The following is a 24,120-nucleotide window of genomic DNA, read 5'->3' as shown; positions in this document are numbered from 1 at the left end:
TGCCTCCGGACAGGTCCCTGAGGAGCAACGCCATCCAGAGGCTTCCGGATGACGCCTTCGAGAAGTACCCCGAGCTGCTGAGGCTGTGAGTTCCCACGAGGCCTTGGGGTTCGTTCACCGGGGGGGGGGGGGGCTGAACATTCTGTCGACGTTTCACGCTTTCCGCCTGTCGAACAGGATAGCAGGCTGTTGGTGCGGTTAACATACCGAGACAAGTTCAGTATGTTAAAATAAAACAAAGTTGAAATATGTTACTGGCAGTATTAAAAGCCTACACGTAATCCCCCGCACTGTCACCATCCATTGCATTACATCATATTTATTTGGCAGGCGGTTTTATCCGAAGCGACGTGTAGTAAGTGCATACCGAAGGTCATTGGAAGAATCACAGGGCCGATAAGGCACAATACTCATTTTGTAGCAGCTATTCATGGCCATGAACACATTAAGTCCAGTTCCAGTAAACATTACCTTCTGACCTAGCCAATGCCAAGTCAAACTCGGAGGCATTGCAAGCCACAACATCGAGACGACGATACAAAGTACAACGTAAGCGCTGGATGGAGGTACATGTAACATGCAAGCGCTATGGCAACAAAGTAGCCAATCACTGTTCTGTAAGTGGGAGTTCAGTTCGGTCCCCTGCACCCAGTTTAACACACGATGTCCTCGCAGCGTTGCCGCCACGCAAGGCAGCGTTACAGCATCGATGGAACATTCCGGTAACGTTGAGAGGACGTTAGCCCGCTAGCTGGGCACGTTTCAAAAAACATCCACCTAACATTCCAGTGCCTTTGAATACACCTGCCCTCGAATACGCCCCTGAAGACAGCGCCAAATCGAAATCAAATCCAAATAAAATTTTATTTGGATAGCAATATTTACAGAGAACTGCGACAAAGGCGCTCTGCAGAGAAACAGAAGGAAAATTGTAGAGACTTGGGGGAGGACAGCCAATCAGTGAAGCCCAGCACAGACTCTTGAGACTGGCCAGGTACTCAAATCACACTTCCTTTTCATCTTCTCTGCGGGTGGTTCTGATTGGTGCAGTGACATCACCGGTACTATGACATCAGCTTACAATTATGGAACACTATCTTCTGGGCAACGTTCTCAGTGCTAATTGGTGGGATGGAATTTGAGGACCTAGGGTTTCAACCAAGATTGCACCATTTCATACATACTCCATATCACCAGCGTAAAATAACAGTTTTTAAAATTTTATTCATTGGTTTGAAACCAGCTGTTTTTTAATGGGCTGCTGTTGGTTGCATGTAGCCAGACTGCGTAGGTTTTGTAAAACTGTTTCCTTTTTTATGAGGTTCAATTTGAGAACATAATGTTTTTGAAATCTATCAGAAGCAGTTTGGTGAGACAAACTGCTTTTGCAGGGGGAAGAAAACCGTTTAACACTTGCATTACATTGTGTAGGGCCAAATGTTGATTGAATCCAGGTTGAAGCATTTGCTTGCTTTTAGAGAACATTCTGTTTGTTTTATCATGAATTCTGATGTTTCTTTCTGCAGGTCTCAGCAATGTATTAATCAGTAAGCCAATGTGGTACTTGTCTTATTTCCCTGAATAAAACATGCAGAAACAAATGCACTTTTGCCTTCTGTGAAGTACACGGTACACTAATTGTTTGAGATTATGCGTGATCATCGGTGACAGAACATCATTAATCTGTCGCACTCAGCTTTTTCGCTTTATAATGGAGTGCAGTTGGAAGGGATATAAACCGGCGATTAAATTCACCCTGCGGCTCAAATGGGCTCGGCGTGTTCGCGTGATCGACTTTGCAACACAATCACATTCAGTCCAGAAAGGGGCTTTCAGCACTTCAGGTTGTCGTTCTTCACATTTAAGGAGAAAATCCCTTCTTCCCCGTGAGCGCCGAGTCATCCAGTTCAGCTGTTAGCACCGGCGAAGAAGCAAAGCATTGTGGGCTCAGGGAGGACCCGGATTCGGCCAGTCAGGCGCATTCTTGTCTTGTCGCCGATTTAAGTGGCCGGGAGTTTGTTTTCATGCGCAGGGACAAAACGCGGGTTCGGTTCCTGGGATTCCTTGGCTCGTGATGTTCGGGTTTGTCTTTGTCCTGCTGGCAGACCACCAGGAGCTGAATTTATTGCAAGGCGACGGGCGCAGGGATGGTCGCGTTCGAACGTCTTGCGTAAATTACGACTGAAGGAACTCCTGTATCACCCGCAAAAGAACAAACATGAAGAAAAACTGTTTGTTCTGAGACCAAACTGGACAGGCCCGTTATTTCATTGGAAAATGATGACAATCCTGTAGTGCAGAAATCAGACCTATGTTCATTCTTTTCGCTCACGTTTGAACGAAGGGCTGAAAGACCTGCGTCCCCGAACATGTCCGTGCCGGTGCGGGACGGTGGGACATTTGTGGGGTTCTGTGAATATGCCTCACGGTTCTGTGCACTTACGGCTGCCGAGAAGCCAATTTCCCCCCCTTTATGTAATTAAATTAAATTAAAGTCCTGCAAACATTCCTTTAATTTAAAAGTTACAAGATAAGGTTTTTAGTTCTGACAATAAACTCCATCTTAAGTTACGAAGGGGAACATGTGATGAGGTCTTTAAGTTAAGGGATGTATCATTTGAAAAGCCCTTTACAAAATGATTGGAAAAAAAAAAAAACTTTCTGAAATGAGTCTTTGTTTCTCTCTGACAGGTTCCTGCAGAACAACAGCATTGAGTCAGTTTCCACCCGTGCGTTCAGTGGGCTGTACAAACTGAGGAAACTGTGAGTCCTCTTTCGTCCATTTTAGGCCTTTGAAGAGTCGGTTTTCAGGACGTTTTTTTTTTTTTCCAAAAAGTCAGTGTTCTAGAACTCCACTGCTTTCGGTCACCAGCAGTGATTGTGACATCATCATTAGAATGTTCAGTTAAGGACATTCTAATCGCATATTTGTGACCTCACATCACAAAAGGGTTAAAGGGTCAACACGATTTCCCCAGCAACAAACCCACGGAGGCTGACATAACACCGTGTGTACAAAGCATTTAGGAAAGGGCTGTATTAGGCTGTGGTTTCATCCTTGTGTCCTTCGTATGAACGGTGTAGCCAGTGAGAAAAGTGGCTCTTGAATTTTAATGCCATTATTATTACGACTGGCTCAAAGCTTGAATACTCTGCTCGCTGTTAATCCATAACCAATGTTATGATGTCAGTGGGTATAAAGTGTAGCGTTGCGTGGAATCGGTGGAAGGAGTTACAAGCGGATTTAGCTGGAAAGTGCTGCTGGGAAACTGTGCCTTGGTGGGAAGGAAAATTAATTATCCGTCCTTCTAATCAGAATCATTAAATTATGGCAAATATTTGCTTGGTGAGGGCTACCCTCCCAAATACGTTACATCTGTGTGTGTGCATTGGCTGTTCATTTGATGAGCTCATCTTGAAAACCAACTGATTAGGGCTAAATTAAGATTAAGCTAAAAACGTTGACTGTGTGCAAAAGCAGTCCAGAGTCGTCGACGTTCTTGTGTCAAAACAGTGAAGCTAATTCTCTCACCTGAAGATGCCTGAACCTGCTAACCAGTGCCTGTTACCTGAGCCTGCAATCTCTTTATGATTCTCCAGTTTTTATTTTGTGTTGGAATTTAGACACTCTCTCTAAATGCGGTGAAGTTTGAAGAGGAAAAAAAGGACACATTGCCCACGTGAATGTTATTAAAAGATTTTCACAGGGTTGGTGTGATGGATAGTCTGTGTTCGGGCTGTTTTGATTGGGGGAGGGAAAAACGGAGCTGAGCTTTGGGTGATTGAAGATCCATGAAAGGAAATCCATGCATGGGAATGTGCCAGGGCTTTCAGAAACGCCAGTGCTCTAATTTGTTTAGTTTTCCGAAACAAGGAAAAATTGCAGGTACGAGGTTGCATATAGGGTTGCTACTTTGGATGTTTTGTACTAAACTTAAGAAATGTGATAAAACATATCTCGTTCTCCCTCCCCCCCCCCCCCCCCCCTCTCTCTCAGGTCTCTCAGTCAGAACTGCATCACCGCACTAAGACCTGGAGTATTCAGTGACCTTTACACATTACATTGGCTGTGAGTACAATACCACCAACCACAGAATCTAAATCCACTTCTGCGGGCGTTGCTATGGGAACGGTCCGATGTGTTACAAGTTAACAGGCATGCCCACTTGAAGCCAGGTCCACTGGTCAGACCAAGGGAGGTGGGGGGGGGGGCGGTGGGGGGGTGTGGTGTGTACAGGGAGAAAATGATTTATAATGCCCCTTCAAGTTCAAATATAACACTTGAGCAGTGATGCTAGAACATTGATCGCAGCTCATTCAGTATTATCCGTGTGAACGATCCTAAATCGAACTGAATTTTTATTCCTCACAAGGGTCTTTTCACATTTTCACAAGGGTTAGAACTGACCGTAACTACTCTGAAATGGTTACCAAATGAAACGCAGTTTGGACGTGGCAGAAACCACTGAGCAGTCAGGAAGTGGCCTCAGTTGTTGTAACTCTGGCTCCACACCCAGAGTCTGACCTACATGTACCATTTGCAATCCCGTAAATGTGTTTCGAGGAGCAAACAAAAGATTTATGGCATTTACCGATGCTAGCTTTCGTCTGTGGGTTGGGAGCTGTAGCTGAGTTATGACTAATCGAACGAGCTTGCCAACGGGAAGCGCTGGCTTCCAATTTACCGGAAGGCGTGGGAGCGGGCATTCCGTGTTTTTTTTTAAATCAGCAGCTACTCACGGCACAGCAGTGTCTGAATGTGGCCACCGGCGGGTTTGTGATTCTGCAGTATTGTTACTGTTTTTTCATACTTTGTAATATTTTCCTGCCATAGAAAAATGTTGTGTGTACAGTATGTGCGTTTGAAAATGGTCACATTTTTGCTGCCTTTCGTCTATTGTGCTTCTTAGGGACACCTGAAACTCCTAGGTGCAGAATTTTTTCAAAATTAATTAATTGCATTTTTACTTCTCAGATGCATTTAAAATGTGACAGTGAAAGGAGATGGTTATTTCAATCCCAAGCAAAATTGAACAAGCTGACATTGCTCAATGTCAAGGTAGACCAAAAAGCAGGAAGATGTGACGCATATGAAAATACAGTTACCACGCCGGCTTATTCCTGTTTCCGCGTTTCAGAATTCTGGACGATAACCCGCTGAAGAAGATCTCCCAGGACACGTTCATCGGCCTCAGTGCCTTGTTTTTCCTGTGAGTGTTTTTAACTCTGTCTGTTTTCATCCGGTTGGTGAGTGAAAGGCCTTTTTTTTCGATGTGCAGTACGCTTTTATTCCCTCGTTCCATGATCAGGGTTGTAGCTTCCCAGCGGACACAAAAAACGTTCTCACAACGTTACTGGAATGTCGTGTCAACGCTATGACATATATGAGGGTGTTTTATGTGTGTGTGCTGGGGCGCTTCCCCGACCATCGGTCCAGCACAGAGGTAGCCTAACCTACCAGGTTTTATAGCCTTATGGAACGTAACTAGATTGATTAGCAGGTGTGGGCTTAGTTACTACCTGTGGGTCGGTCGGGGGTACTCATTCCCTCTGAACCAGAAAGAAAATGCAACACCCCGGCACTGCGATGGGGACACTGTGATGCTGGAGGTGCAGTCGTTCAGATGAGATGAAAGCTGAAGGGAGGCCCCTGACTCACTGCGGTAATTTAAGTTCCCGCGGTGCTTTTCAGAGGGGTTTGGGCTGTTATCTGTGGTGTCTCGGCCAAAATTGCAACAAAATGACCGCCTCTCTGTATCTGGCCTTCTGGCCACCCCTTACATATGACTGGCAACACCCCCCCCCCCCCCCCGCCTCCTCCTCCTCCTCCTCTTGTGATGGACTGGAAGAAGTCGTGCTGTTCAGGATGCAGAAGGGAATGTTCTCACCCCTCCATCTGTCCTTTACCTGTTTCTGCTGTCTGATAGCACCTCTCTTCTGCGCTGATGGATCTTTTTTTTTTTTTGCTCACCATCTTTCCATCATCAGTCTTCTCTTTGTGTGTCTGTTCGTCACCTCAGGTAGTGAGGCATCCTGTCTAAGCCATAGGAGTGCACTTATGCGCACACGCACTGACACGCACTCGTACACACGCACACACACACGTATACACACACATGCACGCACTCACACACAAACAGGCATACACACACACAGACACACATGCACACACACACACACGCGCACAAAGGCATACACACACTCACACACGTGTACACACACACACACACACACACCCATACAGAAACTCACACGCACTCACACAGACACACACACACACACACACAGACGAATGGAGACAGAAACATTTGTAGAACAGTACAAGACGTGCCAGAATCGTGAGTACAGCGCTACTGTGTCAGGCCAGTGGAGGCGGAGCCACACGCCACTCTCCCACCTGCTCTCAGGAGTGATCTACATTCTGCCCCCTCCCCCACAGCCTCCGTGGGACTCCTCTCGCCTTTTTGGGGAAAGTTCACACCAGCACTAATTAATGCAATGTGCTCGTTAATGTGACACGGACTTCAGACATGAGAGCCGTGGGGATCACTCGCCGTCCGACGCCGAGGCCGCCATCAAACGGCCTCTGTGGCCAGCGGGGGCAGTTCTGCTTTAGCGCATGTTCGGGAGAGCAGTTGGAGACCATTTTAGTTTTTTTTTTTTTTTTTGGCCATTATTTCATGTCCAACTGTATGCTGAAAATCTACAGCCTTCCTGTGACCTTCTGTTGCAGAACAATTAGCTTCGTTTTTGGTTGCGTTGTTCCTTTAGTAGGCATTTGGCTTTGAAGTTAGGGTTGACCGTTGGCTGGTTTTCGACCGGAATGTAAGGTTTTAAAATGATTTGTACAGGTCCAGTTCGCGGTCTCTTTAAGGCAATATCATGCCAGGTCTGAGAAATTGATTGAAAAAAATGAACCGTTAGTTTGTGATGAATTTGTGTCTCAACCACCCCTCAGTGTGCGAAAGGTTCAGATAGCAATTGCAACCTCAAACCCCTAACTCCAGAAAGAAATTTGAGACTCAAATCCCAGTATAGAAAAACATGGCCAACATGTGTATTAGAATAGTGTCTGCTGGGGGTGTTGTGGTCAGGGTGGTGGATGCTGGGTAGTGTTAGTTTCATTTTTTTGCTTTGTGATCTCCGCAGGTCCATGGTGAATAACTCCCTGGAGCAGTTGCCCAAGACTGCACTGTGCTACTACATGCCCTCACTCAGCTGGCTGTAAGTTCGCTTCCCTGTTGCCTTCTCCTACTGTGTGATTAGGGGGCTGTACTAATGGGCATTGTAAACTTCGACTTTTCCCTCCAGATGCTAATCAAACGGGCCTCACAGACAGAGAGCGATAAATTAATCGGCGAACAGTGACCGCGCTCGACATGATTGCCATTCCCTCGCCCCGCATCGCTGAGAGTTTAATAGAAGGCCTGCTGAATGGTTTCTTGTGCAGCAACCCCCTTAGATTGCAATAAATGCATTATTTGTGCAACCTTGCTATTAAATAGACAACAAACTTTTGCATTGGGTTAGTACTTTTTTCCTCTTTCCCGTTTTTTTATTTATTTATTTATTAATTTACTGAATATCATTTTTTTTTTGTCTAGCCTTGAAGGGCTTTAGAAGAATCCATCATACATCACGGACGTTGTCATAATCCTTGAAGGATTTTTTAAAACCGTTATTTACCCTCGGTTTTACCCTCGCTCTATCAAATTCAGACTCTTCCGACAGTCTCTCCTCACATGAACATAAATTGAATAGAACAATCGCTATATCTTACTGTGATAACAACAACAAACAACACCAGTATTAGTAGGTAATAATAATAATAATAATAATGCATCCTCTCTCCCTTTCTCCCTCCATCTCTTTCTCTCTCTCTCTTCCTATCTCCCTCTCTTTTTCTCCCTCTCTCTCTCCCCCTCTCCCTCCCTCTCCCGCCCCCCCCCCCCTCTCTCAGGGACTTTGAGGGGAACCGGTTGGAGACGCTGAACTTCTCCACGCTCCTGAGCTGTGATGAGCTGACCGTACTGTGAGTCGTTATCTCGTCCCCGCCACACGGTGGCGCTTCAGTGGAAGCACTTTAGGGGGGTCATCCATACTGTACACGTTTGACAGTTTATCATCAAGTAAACACACGCTTTGCTTAATCTACTACAGTATCAAGGGTATAATATTATTGTGTATACCTTGATCCCATTTCATGCAGGACAGTTCTGTTTCTTGTTCCATATGGTATTTTTCCATAGCGTACACTTTGCCATTGTTTTTCCCGTTATTAATTTAATTTAATTAATTTTTGGAGCTCTTGGTCTCCGCCTTCTTTTTGTCCGTGGGTTTCGAAGCGTGAAATTAAAGACGTGTGGAATATGTTTTTGGGGTGTGAAAGATTTTAGCGGTAAATGCCGTGGTGACACGGTTCCTTACTCCGGAATTATTGAGCTTCTGGAAATTTCCGCGAACATAGCGTAGGGCTTAATTTATCACTGAGTTCGCCGTGGCGCTGGCGAGCTTTTTATCCAGCGAAGCTTTTGGCCATTTTGTCCTTCTCGTCGGGGCGTTTCTCTCACCGCCCACAATTTCCACTTTCATAAATCTGCAAAAAAAATAAAATAAAATAAATTGATATTTGGATCTGATAGGATCTCCTCACCGCTTGACCATTTATTTATTTATTATATTTTATTGTTTATTTTTACAGGGACAGTGCACAATTAAAAAGTAATTGCACCAGAGTTAGCTAGCAGCTCATTTACATCTGTTGTCCCATCACTTTATAACAGGACAGCTGGCTCTGTTTTGTAGGATAGTGCCACTTGTCTAGTTGCACCTTCTTTTGTTCCGATACGAATGGTCATTTGCTAGGTTAATATTACCCTTAGTGATTATAAATGGGTCTCTGTGCCTTCTTGGTGATGCCACATTTTTATATATACCTGAGAGTAGTGCTGATGCTCTTCCACTACTGCACATTGCTCTACTTGGCAATTTAATGTACTGTAACTATGATTCATAGGATAGCTGAGTGTGATTTAATGGTTAGTAGGCTATGCTGACAGTGTAGTTGATGGTTCTAGCAAAAATAACAATAATAATAATTCTCTCTCCCGCACGTTAATTCTACTGACAAAGGATGGCCTATTTCCAGGGTGTTATGGCCTGGCTGTGGAATTCTCATTCATCGCTACTAGGGACTTGGCAATTAACAAATTTAAACCTTTTCCTTTGTTCACGCTAATTACGCTAAATTGCTCTGGATTAGGGCGTCGACTAAATGGCTATAACGTCACGCGAAACGGAGCCATTATTCTCAATCTAGCGTTCGTTTTTTTAAGAGTACCGCAAGTCTTTTTTTCTGTAGTTACTGCGAGTCCGTACTGCTGTGCAGGGACTCTGCGTATTTGTGCCTTTTTTAATCGCTCTAGATCGGCGTTTCTCGCACACGCCCGTGTCGTCAGAGCTCGGCGGCCGAACGCGCGTACGTCATCTCCTTACCCTTTCGATCGTTAACGGGACAACGGGTTTGCCGTGGAATTTTTCACCGTAGAGAGAGGGTGGCAGACGGGCTGCTCCTGATAAAGAGTGTTTGGTAAAAGCGCAACCCCAAAACAATGTAACCATGTCAGTCTCTGGCTCTTAAATGTCAGACGTACGGGTGGAGATAAATCTGATTACGACTGCACGGCCCTTTAGCCTCCAGTCACGCTGGGTCGCGCTCCGCCATTCCTAAGAGGTGAGAGCATCGTCTGTTGTTATGTGTGTTTGTTTTTTTTATCGGCTGGTTGCTGCCAGTTAGGCCGGTAGAGAGCCGGTCTGATTCGGTGTTGGAGGCGGAGCCTGCTCTGACGCGGGAATCTGGTCCCACGGTGTGGCGTCTCTGCGTCACAGCAAGCGGTGTGCTGTAAAACGCCCCGTGCTAATTAACCTCTCACCAGTGTTGGTTCATTTCTAATGGATAACATTTGGTCCGCATTTTGGGGTTAGAGTTGAATTTGACACTGTTGGTGTTGAACGAACGCTGGACGCTTCACTGGGTTGTAATGGCTCCATGGTAGATTTTCAGTGCCTGTAGAGTGTCCATGGAGACGGGGAGAGAGAGCAGTGCGCTCTGCCGTTTTGGGTCTTGGCGAGCAGGCGCCCATCGGACCACCGCCCGCACCGTCTGTTGGCGAAGCAGTGTTCTAACACTGCGGTTTGTTAGCGGTGTGAAAGTTCGCAAACTATTCTCTTCACAGCTGGTCCTTTTTTAAAATTTTTAAAAAAAATTTTGCTTTGCCCTCAGCTGTCTGCTATTGGCTGACTGCAGTGGCCATTTGCAAAGCTGGTCGGTGACCCAGCAGCTGCACTGCTCTCAGCGGTGCAATTCAGTGTTTTGTGGGTTCTTATTCTTTAAAAAATTGCTGCCATCACACCGATTCACTGTGCAACACAGTGGCTGAGCGTTACTATGGTCACGAATCAGTCTCTGTTGTTCCCCACCTATCATTTTTTTTTCTGGTCAGCCGTGACTGTGATAAATACATAAGTACATAAATGCGCCCTCTGTTGTGACCAGGGGCGCCACCAGGGATTTTGAGCCCTACGAAGAAAGATCTCACAAAGGGCCCATCCACCCCAGAAAATTTTATGTTCTAATATGTTTCCACAGAACCCTTAAAATCGTCCTACTCCTCTTCCGTTTATGTCACCCCTGGTTGTGACCTTCTGTCTTTTATAACAATCATTTTCGCGAATCCTCTTCAGGTCTCTGCGTGACAACAGAATCAGGAAGCTCCCAGAGAACACTTTCCAGCCCCTGAGCATGCTGGGAGAGCTGTAAGTAATTCACACACCCCCCCACGTCCCCCCCCCCCTTTTCTCTTTATCTTTTTCGGAGGGGCGAATGTAACAGGCATGAATAGACTAGCCTGAACCATAAGACATCCCCCTAACCCCACCCCCCCCCCCCCTTTCCCGCACATGGACACCCTACCCAGAGCCGACCTATCCCAGAATGCACTGCTCAGTTCTGCGTTTGGTCTACCCATTATCATCCTCATCGGAGGAAGAAGAAAATGATGGAAGATCTTCCCTTTGTAGTCTGGTTTTTTAAATTGGGTTGTTTTTTTAACTCCTATTTTAATCATTTGATATTCATCTTATTTTATCTGTTCTCTTGTATTCATCTCTGTCTTGTGCCCTAGTCTCTAATGCAGTAATATTTGATTGATTAAATTGATCATGCCAGCCTGACTCACTTCGTTCCTCCAGCATGATGGTGTTGGCCCGCCTCCAAGGTTTCCACTGCCTCTGAGTGGAGTCAGCCCTCTGTCAATCAGAGCAAAAATACCCTTGTCTCAAAGCACATGACGCAAATATAATGGTCATAAACTTTATGCAAAAAAAAAAAAAAAAAAAAAAGTTTTTCGGTACGCGGTGATTCGTAGCGCCCTGTGTAAAAAGCGATTTATAAATAATTGAAGATAGAAGTGATATGGAATCTGTTTTGTTGTTTTTATCGCTGCCTGGGCTTGTAGGGAAGGAGGTGCCAACGATCCGTGTGACACTGTCTGGCGTGGCTGTTTTTGGCAGTTAATGCAGCCGTTCTGTGTGGGTGAACTTTTGGTTCCAGTTTGACAGGGTGTGGAATTTTACAATGGAAAATTGTGGGTGCCGTTCCTTTGCGCTGATTGGTCGATTCACGATAGCGAAAATGTTTAGGCCGGTTGACGAGCTGTCAAGTTGGTGATTGACGGTCCGTTCGCAAATGTTGACAACCTGACAACAGAGACTGCTCGGAAAGATCTGACTCACAATGTAAGTGGCTAAAGATGTGACCTTTTGTATCAAGGAGACTGCAGAACACAATTCATTTCTCTCCCCTTACTTTTCCTGTTCCCCCTCCCTCCCTCTCTCCTTCCCTCCCTTCCTCTCTCCGTGTTGTTAGGTATCTTTCCTTGCACGCGGGAGATGGAAATCTTATTCTTTAATTCTCACCATTAATTCTTTTGTCCTGTAAATTGTGCAGTCAGAGGCCTGTTTTTTTCTCAGTGTCAGGGACAGACTGTCCTTCTCGGTTTAATGGCTCTCTGCTCATGTTTCTTTCTTCTGGTTTTTTTTTTCAGTGACTTGTCAAACAACAGAATCACGGATCTCCCCTACGGCATGTTTCGGGGGCTCAAGTCTCTGGAGATTTTGTGAGTCCAGTGGCCCCATTGATTAGTGGCACTGTTTGCGGCTAAGCTAATATCTACTGTTTCAATTAGCCTAGTATTTCCTAAAAGTTTATATCTGGAATGAGTAATTCTGTTTTTTATTTTAAAATTATTTAGTTATTTCCGTTTACACCATTGCCGCTGGAGTCCATCGTGGGGGGAGAAATGACTGTACTTCTTGTCTGTTGCAGAAACATATCCCACAATCCTTTGCACCGTGTGCGCCTCGGTCAGTTCGATCCGCTGATCCAGCTCCAGTCGCTGTGAGTCACACACATACCCCCCCCCGGCTTTCTTGTGCATCGTGAAAACACAGTTCTGTCAGGTGGATGCTATTTGTGGGCCATTATCCAAGCCCTCAGGACCGGTTTACAGATTTTTGGCTGCGCTTTTATGTTTTTTTTATATGACACATTCATAGGGTGAGGAACAAACACTCACAGATGGAAAAAAACAGTAACAGTACCGATAGAAAAATAAGCAAGGGCGGATCCAGGATTCGATGGATTGTGGTTCCCTAGTCGGGTGTGGTGAGAAACTCTGCTGGCCCGGTGTAAAATTGTTCTGGAGCGGCTGTGGCTTGCATGCGATTGGCTGAAAAGCATCTCCTGCGGTGGGTGGGTGATGGGGGCGTTTGTTCCGCAACAGTGCTGTCCCAAAACCTCCATGCAAGAGAACTTATTTCCACCAGCAGTCTGCCTGCTCCAACTGCACATGAAATCCACTCCTCTAAACCGTGGGAAGAAGAATGGAAAATGCAGTATATCTGAATATACATAACTACATCAAATGTCCGGTTTTAACCCTTTGAAGAGTAAGGTTTCAATTTTCAAAATTCTTCGTCCAGTGTTCTAGAACTCTGCTGCTTTTCAGTGACCGCACTAGTGATTGTGACATCAGCATTAGAATGTTCCGTTTGGAACATTGAGAGAGAGGGGGAAGTGTTTTTCATTGTGGGGAAAGTGGGGAGAAATGGACGTTGGGCTTTCACGTAGGCCTTCGGTGCCTCTCTCTGTCGGAGGTTCCGTCGCAGAGGGTCTCTCACAGAAGTGGCCCCTCATTCGTTAGGCTTGATCCCATGGTCACATGGCCTCTGTTCCCTAGAAGCATTGCTATTCACGTTCGCCCAAGGATCATCACTGAGTGTTAAATCACCAAGCAGTGCCCACAGATTTTTTTCAGATACGTTTATTATTTCTAGATTTTCAGTTCTCCTATGACTGATATCTGGACTTGTCGGTTATGCACAATTGCAAATCAATCTCTGTTGATGGGTTAAAATGCATGTTCACACCGTATCTTGGCTTAAAAATCCCCAAACTCATATGTGAGTTGAATTTTATATTATATACCAGAGGTGTCAAATTCCAGGCCTGGAGGGTCGCAGACAGTATCTGTGGTTGGAAGGCGTGGGGTAGGACATACCCCCTATGTGTACATGCGCGTGTGTGTGTGTGTGTGTTTGTGTGTGTGTGTGTGTGTGTGTGTGTGTGCTTTGACGATACTGCTTAATGCATCCCTGGCATGCAGGTATGCTGGATATAATAGAAAACAGCTGTATTGTGTGGTGAATTGGAAAGGGCACAGAGCAGGATTCCCCTATAAATAAATTTAAAGAAAAGACCAGACATACCTTCGGCAGTGTTTGAAACTGGCTGGGCAAGGTATCAAAAAAAAAAATAGTTTCTGAGGCGCTATCTGATTAGTCTTGTGCTGCTTAGTCATACAGATTAAAAATATTTTTATGATGATTTTATTGTTTGCTGCCACCATGAATGGCTGCCAGTTTGGTTTCATGTATAAGGTCTTAAACTTTTTTTTAGCACTGAAGTAATGTAAATGTATTTTGTTTTTTTTTAAATTCTCTTTTAGCACGTTGATAATGTAAATAAAAGCTCCTCGCAAAAGATTTATTAGTCTTTGTGTTTTTACGAAAAGTGGTATCGAAAGATGTACTGTATATTAACCCGATTTACAGCGAACTGGAATACGAGATGAATAATACTTTTTTTTTGTTATTTATTTAAATCGCAGTGGTCTGGAGGGCATCGATATCCCAGATATCCAGACCCGGATGTTTCGACCGATGGCAAATCTGTCCTACATGTGGGTATTAGACAGTGGTTTCACAGGAAACTGTTTTTAAAAAAAACACCTAAGGCATCTTTACCTTGTTCATGCCAGCGTGTTTCCCATAGTTCCTAGCCACTTACCAACAAAGTTTGGATTCGTCACGTTTTTGTATGTTCTTATGGAAATGGAACATACTAAATATATTGAAAAACAGTAATGCACATATGCAGTACATTAAGCTCTTCAGTCTGCAACATGAGCATGTGAAATATTCGTTTCACGAGCTACTGCAGTATATTGCAGTGCGTCTCCTTTCGGTAAGGGCAGGCATCCCATTTGTTTCAGATACTTTAAGAAGTTTGAATATGTCCTACGCCTCCACGTGAGCGAATGTCATCATACTCGACGGGATCTCGTCCTTCGGAACCTGGCGGCCAACGCGATTTGTTCGGTTCGTTGTCATGGCCTTCGTCACCTGCTTCGGCAACCTCTTCGTCATCGGCATGCGCTCCCTCATCCGCGCCGAGAACGCTCAGCACGCCGCGTATTAGTGTGGGTATGCCTCTCGTCAGCCTCACCTTCTTACGTTATATGCCTGTTACCTCACCTGTGCTACCTACCCGTTTGTTACCGGTCTTACTGCTGTTCCTTACTGTTTATGTTTACCTGTTTACCTCACTCCTTTGTTTTTACCTGTTTACCTCCGTTTATGTTATTTACCTGTTTCCACGTCTACCTGCTTTTACCTCCTCACCTTTTACCTTACCTGTTTTACCTGTTTGCCTCACTTGTTTCTCACCTTTTATTACGTTTTGTACCTGTTGTTATGCTACACCTGTTTACATTTTACCTTGCTTTGCCTCACCTGTTTCTCACCTTTACTCCTGTTTGTCACCTACAACCTGTTTACCTCACCTGTTTACGTTTACCTGGGCCAGGGTGCTGGAGCCTATCCCAGCACGCATTGTGTGAGAGGCAGGAATACACCCTGGACAGGCCGATATATCGCAGAGCAATTACAAGAAAGCTTTGGATATTTGTTTCATTTTACTTAGACAAATGAAAATGCTTTTTAAAAATCATATAAACAAATGCCAGTGCTGGTTAAAATTAATTGTGACCCCCCCCCCAGCTGTGCTGGATATGTCAGTTAATTTTGATTCCCTTTCATTTATGTTTTCAACTTCAGCTGTTTTATTTTATTATTTTTATTTTACTCCGCCAGCATGACAAACTGAACAGGACACATCTCGCTCGTAAGCAGTTAAGCCGTTTGATGATAATGTGAGTTCAGAAGTAGCGTTCTGAATCACCGACAGACCCGACTCCGATAAGCATTTTTTGAAAACTCCCTGTCAAGTGCCCAGAGCCCGGGACTGCGGGGGCGAAGAGGCCTTCGTTTAACATTTCAGTGCACAGCTGCTGATAAGAGTGTTTTTAAATCTTTTAAAACCATTTGACTTTGGATGGACGTTTCTGCCAAGGCCTTCCGCATGCACCAGTGAAAGTAATCATGGCAACTAATGCGGCGACAGAGGTCAGATTGTAGTTGACCTTCAAACGGAACACGGCATGAGTGACTGTTGATCAATGCCGATCAACTGAGCAGAAAGCGCTGTTGTGCAGCACTTTCCCGATGCGCACTGGCTATCGTTGGCGATTTGCAGTTCAGCGATCACGTGTTCCTCGCTGCTTCGCCGAATCAACGCTTTAAATCCGGGCATTATTCGGGCTGGGCTCACAGGTGAAAGAGGTGGTCCTTCCACCTGTCCCGGGGCTGAGGAGGGCGCTGAGCGACGCCTGACTTCTTTGCCGCGAAGTGGAATTTCGCGTCGGACAAGGCTGTCAATCAAAACGAACCGTCGATCGAAAGGATCGATGAGATCACGCGTGGCGATTTGTAAATTTCATAAATATACAACAATTCACATCGACGGAAAATGTATTTCACGCAGTGTGATTTTTTACAGTGAATTCATTGTAAACTCCGATTAAATAGTCTGATTAAAATGGAAGTGTTCCGTGCAGGATGGTCTGGACGTATGAGAACACTTTGTTCTCGGATTTAAACGTAAACACGATGTGATATTCGGTCCGCTTGAGAATCGGGCTCGGCTCGGCCAGGCCGACTGGTGGAGAGAGCGCACGCACCGGGCGTCGCGTTAACCAATCAGACCAGGCACTCAAAGGTGTGTTCCTCTCCACGGTTCGGGGCCCGAGACCGGGAGATGCACACACACACAAATACACACACACACACACACAAATACACACAGATACACACACACACACACACACAGATACACACAGATACACACACACACACACACCGATACACACACACACACACACACACACAAATACACACACATGCACACACACACACTCACACACAGATACACACACACACACACTCACACACACACACACACAATGCACACAGACACACACACACACACACACACACACACGCACACAGATACACACACACACACACACACAATAATAAGCACACGCCTGCAGCTAGATAGCTGAGATGTACATAAACACGGCGATGACACAAGCACTGCGTGTAAAAGCGCTGTGATCAGTGAAATGACAGACTCGGGACGAGGGCTGTAATTAACCTGTGCGTCAGAGGCCTGATTCGGTTCACTGTGGGGACGCGGCGTGCAGCACACGCTCCAGTCCCCATAGAGACCGATCCGCACATTAAAACGCAAATTAACACACCGCCACCCGTGTCACACGCGTAACGTGCGCTTCATTCCAAGTCCACCCCCCCCTCAGGCGCCTCGGTCAGGGGTGCGATTCAACGTTTCTCCATCGCTTTCGGACCTGCTGAAAAACACATTTTAATCTGTTTTTTTTTTTTTTCTCTAGTTGATCAGCAGTCTCCCAGATCGCCTCTCCTGACTGTGTGTGTTTGTGAGCGGTGTGTAACTGTGAGTCAGTGATGAGCGCACGTGCTGACTGTATCCAGGCCGTCGGTTTTAGCCGAGCGCTGAATTTCACACGGAAGGGTCCGCGTTCTCCAGAAGCGCAGAGCAGAAACTGCGAGGTCGTTCCACGTCTCTGTGTCTCGTTGTCATAAAGTTCGCAGTGGAATAACGAAAAGAGCCTGTGTTATATATATTTTAGTGGTCGATTGTGAGTGGAGATAAATGAAAATGTTGTAAGATAAGTGAAGGCCGTGTGTGTGTGTGTGGAGTGAGTTTTGTTGAGAGTGAGAGGTGCGACGGAGGTGCGTGTGGTGTGTGAGAGGGGAAGTGAAGTGATGTGTGTGTGTGTGTGTGTGTGTGTGTGAGAGTGAGAGTGGGACCGTGTGTGTGTGTGAGAGAGTGAAAGTGATAGTGAGTGTGTGTGTGTGTGTGTGTGTGTGTGAGAGTGAGAGTGAGAGTGGGACCGTGTGTGTGTGTGAGAGAGTGAAAGTGATAGTGTGTGTGTATATTTGTACACTCACACACCTGACCCCTGCGTGTGTAACACACACAGGCGCTGACTGCCTGATGGGCGTGTACCTGTTCTTCGTGGGCGTGTTCGACCTGAAGTTCCGGGGCGAGTACAACCGAAACGCGCAGGCGTGGATGGAGAGCGTGGAGTGCCGCACGCTGGGCTTCCTGGCCATGCTCTCCTCCGAGGTGTCGGTGCTGCTGCTCACCTACCTGACGCTGGAGAAGTACCTGGTCATCGTCTTCCCCTTCAGCCGCCTGCGGCCGGGCCGCCGCCAGACCGCCGCCGCCCTGGCCCTGGTCTGGCTGCTGGGCGGCGGCATCGCCGCCGCGCCGCTGCTGGCCCGCGGGCCCTTCGGCAACTACTACGGCCGCAACGGCGTCTGCTTCCCGCTGCACTCCGACCGGCGGGAGCGGCCCGCCGCCCGGGCCTACTCCACCGGGGTGTTCCTGGGTGAGGAGCCGCCGCCGCCCAGACCGGTGCTCTGGTGTGAGAGGGGCGGGAGGAAGTGGGGGGGGGGTGCGGGGGTCCGATGTTGGGGGATCGGGTCGGTGGGGGGGGCTGTGGGGTTTGGGGGCAGGGTCGGGTCGGTGGTCGGGGTTGGGGACATTCTGGGTGGGGTGGGTGGGGGTTGGTGGGTGGGGTGGGGAGGGGTCGGGTCTGGTGGGGGGGGTGGGGTTGAGTGGGAGGGGGGGGGGGGGTTTGGCGAACTCCCCCTTGCTCCCTGATGTGCAGGTGTTTGTGTACACTAATTACCCGCCCATTCGATGAAGGCTTGTCAATAAGCCAAGCAGTTGTTTATACCGTCAGCCTGTTCTCACGCAAAGTAGACCACGGGGAACATTCCGTACAGGGACACGGGAAATCGATCTATCTAAGCAGGTTATTTCGGTTACTGTACTCTTCATCTGGTTTCTCGCGTCGGATTCTGATGTGTGTACAAACCGCGGATCAACTGGCTCGACGATTTAATTAAAGGGCTTTTTTTCTTTCATAGATATAATTTGAGAGAGCTGGGAAAATCACTCGGAAAAAGTTGGAAGACGTTTGAAGAGGTTAGGGGGTCATTTTAGCTATTTAACTCTCTTAATAATGTGGAATAGGAAAGTAGGAGAAGGTGTCACATAACGAAGGCATTGAATCCCAGAAGGTGCCGTGGCGGGGGATCGAACCCCGATCCGCGAGGGGGCTACTCGTATGAGGCTGGGTGGCCTGACACTCTCCAGCAGGGGTGTCAAAGTGAACCCCAAGGGGGGGCCGCTGTGTCTGCGGGTTTTTTGGTGCTTTCCTTTCAATCAGCTGCCAAGTAAGACCTCGAGAACAAGCTGTGTGGATCCCTCAGCCAATCAGGGGCTTAAATGAACCACTGGTGCCGAGAACACCCCCCAAAAACCAGCGAGCGCTGCGCTGCTCCAGGACTGGAGTTTGACGCCTGTGCTCTGCGGACTTCGCCAGACACCTCACCCTTTATGGGTCCTCAATCGCCTTCGTAAAGCTCCGATCGGTCTACGAATTAAAAAACCGAACGACCGTGCCCGTTTTTTCACCGCTGCTCTTTACGGGAACGCCATGCTAACGACGGCCCGCTAACGAGCTAACGAGCTCACGACGCTCGCGAAAATGAACAGATCCGCCGCAGGGGTCCGCCGGGGCCCCCCTCCTTAACGACCTCATCAAAGGCGGGGCTCGGCCCGAAAGCGTCCCGCGGAGCGTCTCCCTCAGGAATCAGAACTCTGCCGGGCGAAGCTTCCGCTCGGTCTGCAGCCCGCTCACGCCCACCACCTCCAGATCAAAGAGGCTGTGCGGAATTCCCCACCCCCACCCCCCCCACCAACACACGGCCTTCCCTGGGGGGCTTTTCGTCTGGCTCAGAGAGGCTTCAGCCCGGCCAGACTCCTCCCTGGTGATCCTCAATAAAATGGGAATTTGAAGTTTAATATATTTGTCTGGATGGCGCACCGCCGCACAGTATTGTGGGAAATGTGTGAAATGTCGCCACTTTCATGTATTCCCCCATGTTTTGCAAATAAACTGCTGTGCTTTTTTAAAAAAACAAAACAAAACAAAAAAAAACTTTATGGACATAGAAGGCATTTTGTGTGTGTATATACGGTATGTTGTTTATATTTTACCAGCAACTAGTTTTTCAAAAATGTGTTTGACTCGGGTGTGCTTATTTTAGTTTATTCCACAGCCTCATTTCTGTCTGTCTGACTGTTTCTCTGTCTGTCTGTCTGCCGACCAGTGTGTCTGTCCGTCTGTCTGCCTGCCTGTGTGTCTGTCCATCTGTCTGACTGTCTGTCTGTCTGTGTATCTGTCTGTCTGCCTGTCTGTCTGCCTGTGTGTGTGTGGACATGTGTGTGTCTGTGTGTGTGTGTCTGTCTGACTGTGTCTGTCTGTCTCCCTGCGCAGGGCTCAACCTGCTGGCCTTCCTGGTCATCGTGTTCTCCTACTCCAGCATGTTCTTCTCCATCTACAAGACGGGCATCAATGCCTCAGACCTGCGCAGCCGGCTGCACAAGGACGTGGCCGTGGCCAACCGCTTCTTCTTCATCGTGTTCTCTGACGCCCTCTGCTGGCTGCCCATCTTCCTGGTGAAGACGCTCTCCCTGCTGGAGGTGGAGATACCGGGTCAGTGAGTGTGTGTGTGTGTGTGTGTGTGAGTGTGTGCGCGTGTGTGCATGTGTGCGTGTGTGTGTCTGAAAGTTTACATTAATAATGCAAAATTATTAGTGTTGTTGTTGTAGCGATTTTAGTTTTAATATTTATAATAAAGACCACTGCTACTTCTGCTACCGCTACTACTATTACTACTACAACTAATAATAATCACTAAATAAATACGAAGGATCAAAATATAAATAAACGTAGATGAACACCATGAGGCCTCTGAAATCAATCAAGCAGGAGTTGGACTCACAGACCACAGAACCGCAAATGAACTGGATGAGCCCCTAATGTGTGAGACCAGGAACGGCTGTTCCAGCCGCAATACGGCTCTGTGGTCCGGGAAATCCAAACCTGACCTTTAGACTCCTGCTAGGCTGGTTACAGTGAGGCATGTGAAGTTACTGTTTTGCACAAAGAGGAACAGCGACGGGTTGATTGTGACCCCCCCTTCCTCAACCCACCCCCCACCCCCCCACAGGCACCATCACGTCCTGGGTGGTGATCTTCGTCCTGCCCATCAACAGCGCTCTGAACCCCATCCTCTACACGCTGACCACCAGCTTCTTCCGGGAGCAGGTGGAGCAGCTGCTGTGCCGCTGGCAGAGGCTGTCGGCCCAGCGCCGGGACCGCAAGAGCCTGACCAGCTCCGTCATCTCCATGGAGGCCCCCCGCCCGTCAGCATGCCGCCTGCACAGGCCCGGCCTGCCCCGGATAGCCCTGGTGCACACCGACGCCAAGTACGGCTGACCGGGCGGGGGAGGGGGAGGTGATGGGGGCGGTGGGGGAGGGGGGGGGGGGGGGGCGGAGCAGGGGGAGATGAGCCCCGCCCTGTGACGTACCTCCGCCAATCAGAACTGCCGGAGCGTTGGTGACTCCGGCGGTAAAGTCTGGACAGGACTCGTCGGCCAATGTGGATTTGCCGCGGAACTCTGAGAAGTTCCTGACTCTGGAAGTCTCTGAATCGAGAATCCTCTGAACTGAAGTCTCTGGAACTTGAGAAGTTTTCTGAACTCGAGAATCTCTGAATCGAAGTTCCAAGGCAGAACTTGAGTCTCAACAGAATGTGACTTTACAGAAGAGGAAGTGATGTCGTGTGACCCGGAGGAGGAGACGGGAAGGCTCTGTCTCTGTCTGTGGTGTTTGGTGGAGATGCGCGGACTAATGTCTGGGGGGAGCTTTCCGACCGACCAGACAATGGATACTCCTTCTGAGCCTGTTTTGTGCTTGGGATTCATCTACGTGCAGGACCCTCACCACCAGCAGATGGCGACATTGTAACATGAACTCAAGGCCGAATTGTGAATGTATTATCCTCTTTTTTTGTATTTCAGGTATAATTTATGAAGGGATGTATGTGCACTTCAGAAAGAAAATGTTTCCCTCATAGAACTACAAAACCCAAAGCTCCTCAAAAGGTTCTCAATAACTTTTATTTATATGTTGCTCTTAGACACTGCCCATTGCCATGGATGAGAGACTGTTTATTACTGGAGGAAAAAGCCACGGAATTACAGAACTGTCCCGTTTTTGGGGGTCTCATGTTTTTAAGGAGGTCTCCAACTTCACAGCCATAATGTCCTACCTGCAGCTTCCGTCTAGAAGGCTTAGAAAACTCCAGCATCCTGTGATCACTCACCATTATGATCCATTTGCTGAAAATAAACAAAACAAACCAAATTGCCTTCAGCAATGATCTATGCCTTTATACAGTGCAGTCCGTAAGTATTTCGACTGACATCATTTTTTGTATTTTTTGGCTCTGTATCCACCACATTGGAGGATTTTAAATAAAACCATGTGAATATGATGTTAAAGTACAGACTGTCAGCTTTAATTTGAGGGTATTTACATTCATATCAGGAGATCCATGTAGTAGGAATGACCTTATTTAAACATGGGGCACTGCCCTTTTCATACATACCAGTTGTCTCCCCACTTCAATCTTATATGCAGAGCAATGACAACAAAAATTGTGTCACTGTCCAAATACTTATGGACTGCACCGTGTGTGTGTTTGTGTGTGTGTGTGTGTCTGTACCAAAATCTTGTGCAAGCATATGTCTCTATCAGGCATTTATGTCAAATATGGCATAATGGTTTGTTTCCTGTAGCTCAGATAATGATAATGTATTATTAATTTTCTTGGCAGTTGACCTTAATCTTACAGCAGCATTAAAAAAAACACACACATGTCAGTAACATTTTGATGAATTGGCTGGGAAATCCCATGTGACTATGTCTTTGGTAAGCTGGTGAATTTTTTGGTATCTCACAATAACTCTACCACACCTAACCTCGACCTCCCATCAAATTTGACATGGCTGACATGTCTTGCAGAGACAGTTCTTTTGCACTGTACATGCACTCTTGTATATTATCTGGTTATGAATATACTGAAAATGTCTGGTTGGCTTTGCAGTGTAGAGGTGGGCCCTTGAATTAATCTGTAGTACAGTAATGTTCTGAGATTGGTACAGTAGGCCTCAGGTATCGCTCCAGTTTAAGTAGACCTGGTAATATGTGCTGGGGTTTAGTGCATTTCAGCACCAGATCATTAATTGGTCAAAGTAGTAGTGTCAAACTCCAGTGTTGGGGGGGAGCTCAGTATCTGTGGGTATTTGTGGCTTCCATTCCATAATCAGCCAATTAAGACCTTGAGAACGAGGTGTGTGAACTCTTCAGCCAATCCGCATCTCAGATGGATCACTGGTGCTGAAACACACGCAAAGCGAGCAGACACCTTCCTTCAGAGTGAGAAAGGTAGGTTGGCTGCAGTACGTCACTGGCTTCAATGTGTCCCTTGACTTAACCATATAATCATACGTTTCTTTCATTATTTAAAAAATATTGAACCATAGAAAAAAAACCCATTTATTTTTGTTGAATTTTCACGTGGTGCCTACCCTGTCTACACTGACACGTCACCGTGCTTTGTATTTCACGTGATGAGATTCTGCGTGAGACTCATGTTGCACATCATCCTTATCACACGGGTGTGGCCGGGAAATTTTGATTTCCTGATAGAATTTCAAACACAGTGAATGTCATTTTTGGTATTTTCATTCACTCTTTTTTCTTGATATTTCCACCGTCGGTAGATGTAAAGTGCCAATTTAAGTTGGCAGATAGACATCTTGCCCTTCAAATTTCCATAAGCGGTGACCTGGCGATGATGACTATCTTTTTCTTATTTTTTTCTATATTTTGATCGTTTGGTTCGAGTCGTGACGAGAAGAGCTGTCTCGGCGCTTCCCTCTCCAAACTTCAACTATTGGGACAGGATTGTTGGCGCATTTTAGGGACAGATTAACAATAGGCTACCGCCTGCTCCTCAGCCATCTCACGAAAGAAATTAAATCGTTGCCTAATATGTATTGATGCTCGTGCAAAAGTATATATCCTTGTAATCCTTCTCTGCGAAATCGATGGTAGAGTATTTTTGCAGTCGCTAATTTAGAACGAGATAACCAGACATGCTGTGAATGTTTTCAACGCATTTTCTTTATTTTATGTTCATAATACCAAGTGCTGTTTTATTAACCAACAACAAACCGATTCCACTTTTAACCGAATTTCCAGGAAGTACGTGCTTATTGTTTTAAAAAGCGTTCTTTGATTGAGATGAATTGCAAAGCGAGGTGAAAGGCACGCCTCATCCGCACCTGCTACGGTACTTCACCAGAGCATCCTTCATGACAACTCGGTCCAAGGAAACAAAGGAGCTCCGAGG

At 46.7% G+C, this 24,120-nt stretch overlaps 1 protein-coding gene across 1 annotated transcript in view; it reads left to right on the top strand.

Annotated features, from left to right (window-relative positions):
- rxfp2a (relaxin family peptide receptor 2a) overlaps positions 1-21,325 on the top strand; it is a 33,856-nt gene extending 12,531 nt beyond the window's left edge. The window contains 16 exon segments of the mRNA XM_064352743.1: positions 14-85; positions 2,692-2,763; positions 3,998-4,069; positions 5,139-5,210; positions 7,150-7,224; positions 7,961-8,032; positions 10,744-10,815; positions 12,105-12,176; positions 12,386-12,457; positions 14,229-14,300; positions 14,613-14,669; positions 14,671-14,811; positions 17,626-17,648; positions 17,763-18,173; positions 20,133-20,351; positions 20,869-21,325. Of these exon segments, the coding sequence (XP_064208813.1) occupies positions 14-85; positions 2,692-2,763; positions 3,998-4,069; positions 5,139-5,210; positions 7,150-7,224; positions 7,961-8,032; positions 10,744-10,815; positions 12,105-12,176; positions 12,386-12,457; positions 14,229-14,300; positions 14,613-14,669; positions 14,671-14,811; positions 17,626-17,648; positions 17,763-18,173; positions 20,133-20,351; positions 20,869-21,137 (1,843 nt within the window). The 3' untranslated portion in view covers positions 21,138-21,325.
- The last annotated feature ends 2,795 nt before the right edge of the window (positions 21,326-24,120 follow it).

Source organism: Anguilla rostrata, chromosome 9, assembly GCF_018555375.3.
Source record: "Anguilla rostrata isolate EN2019 chromosome 9, ASM1855537v3, whole genome shotgun sequence".
NCBI classification, from domain to species: domain Eukaryota; kingdom Metazoa; phylum Chordata; class Actinopteri; order Anguilliformes; family Anguillidae; genus Anguilla; species Anguilla rostrata.
This window is presented reverse-complemented; position numbering and strand designations above follow the sequence as displayed.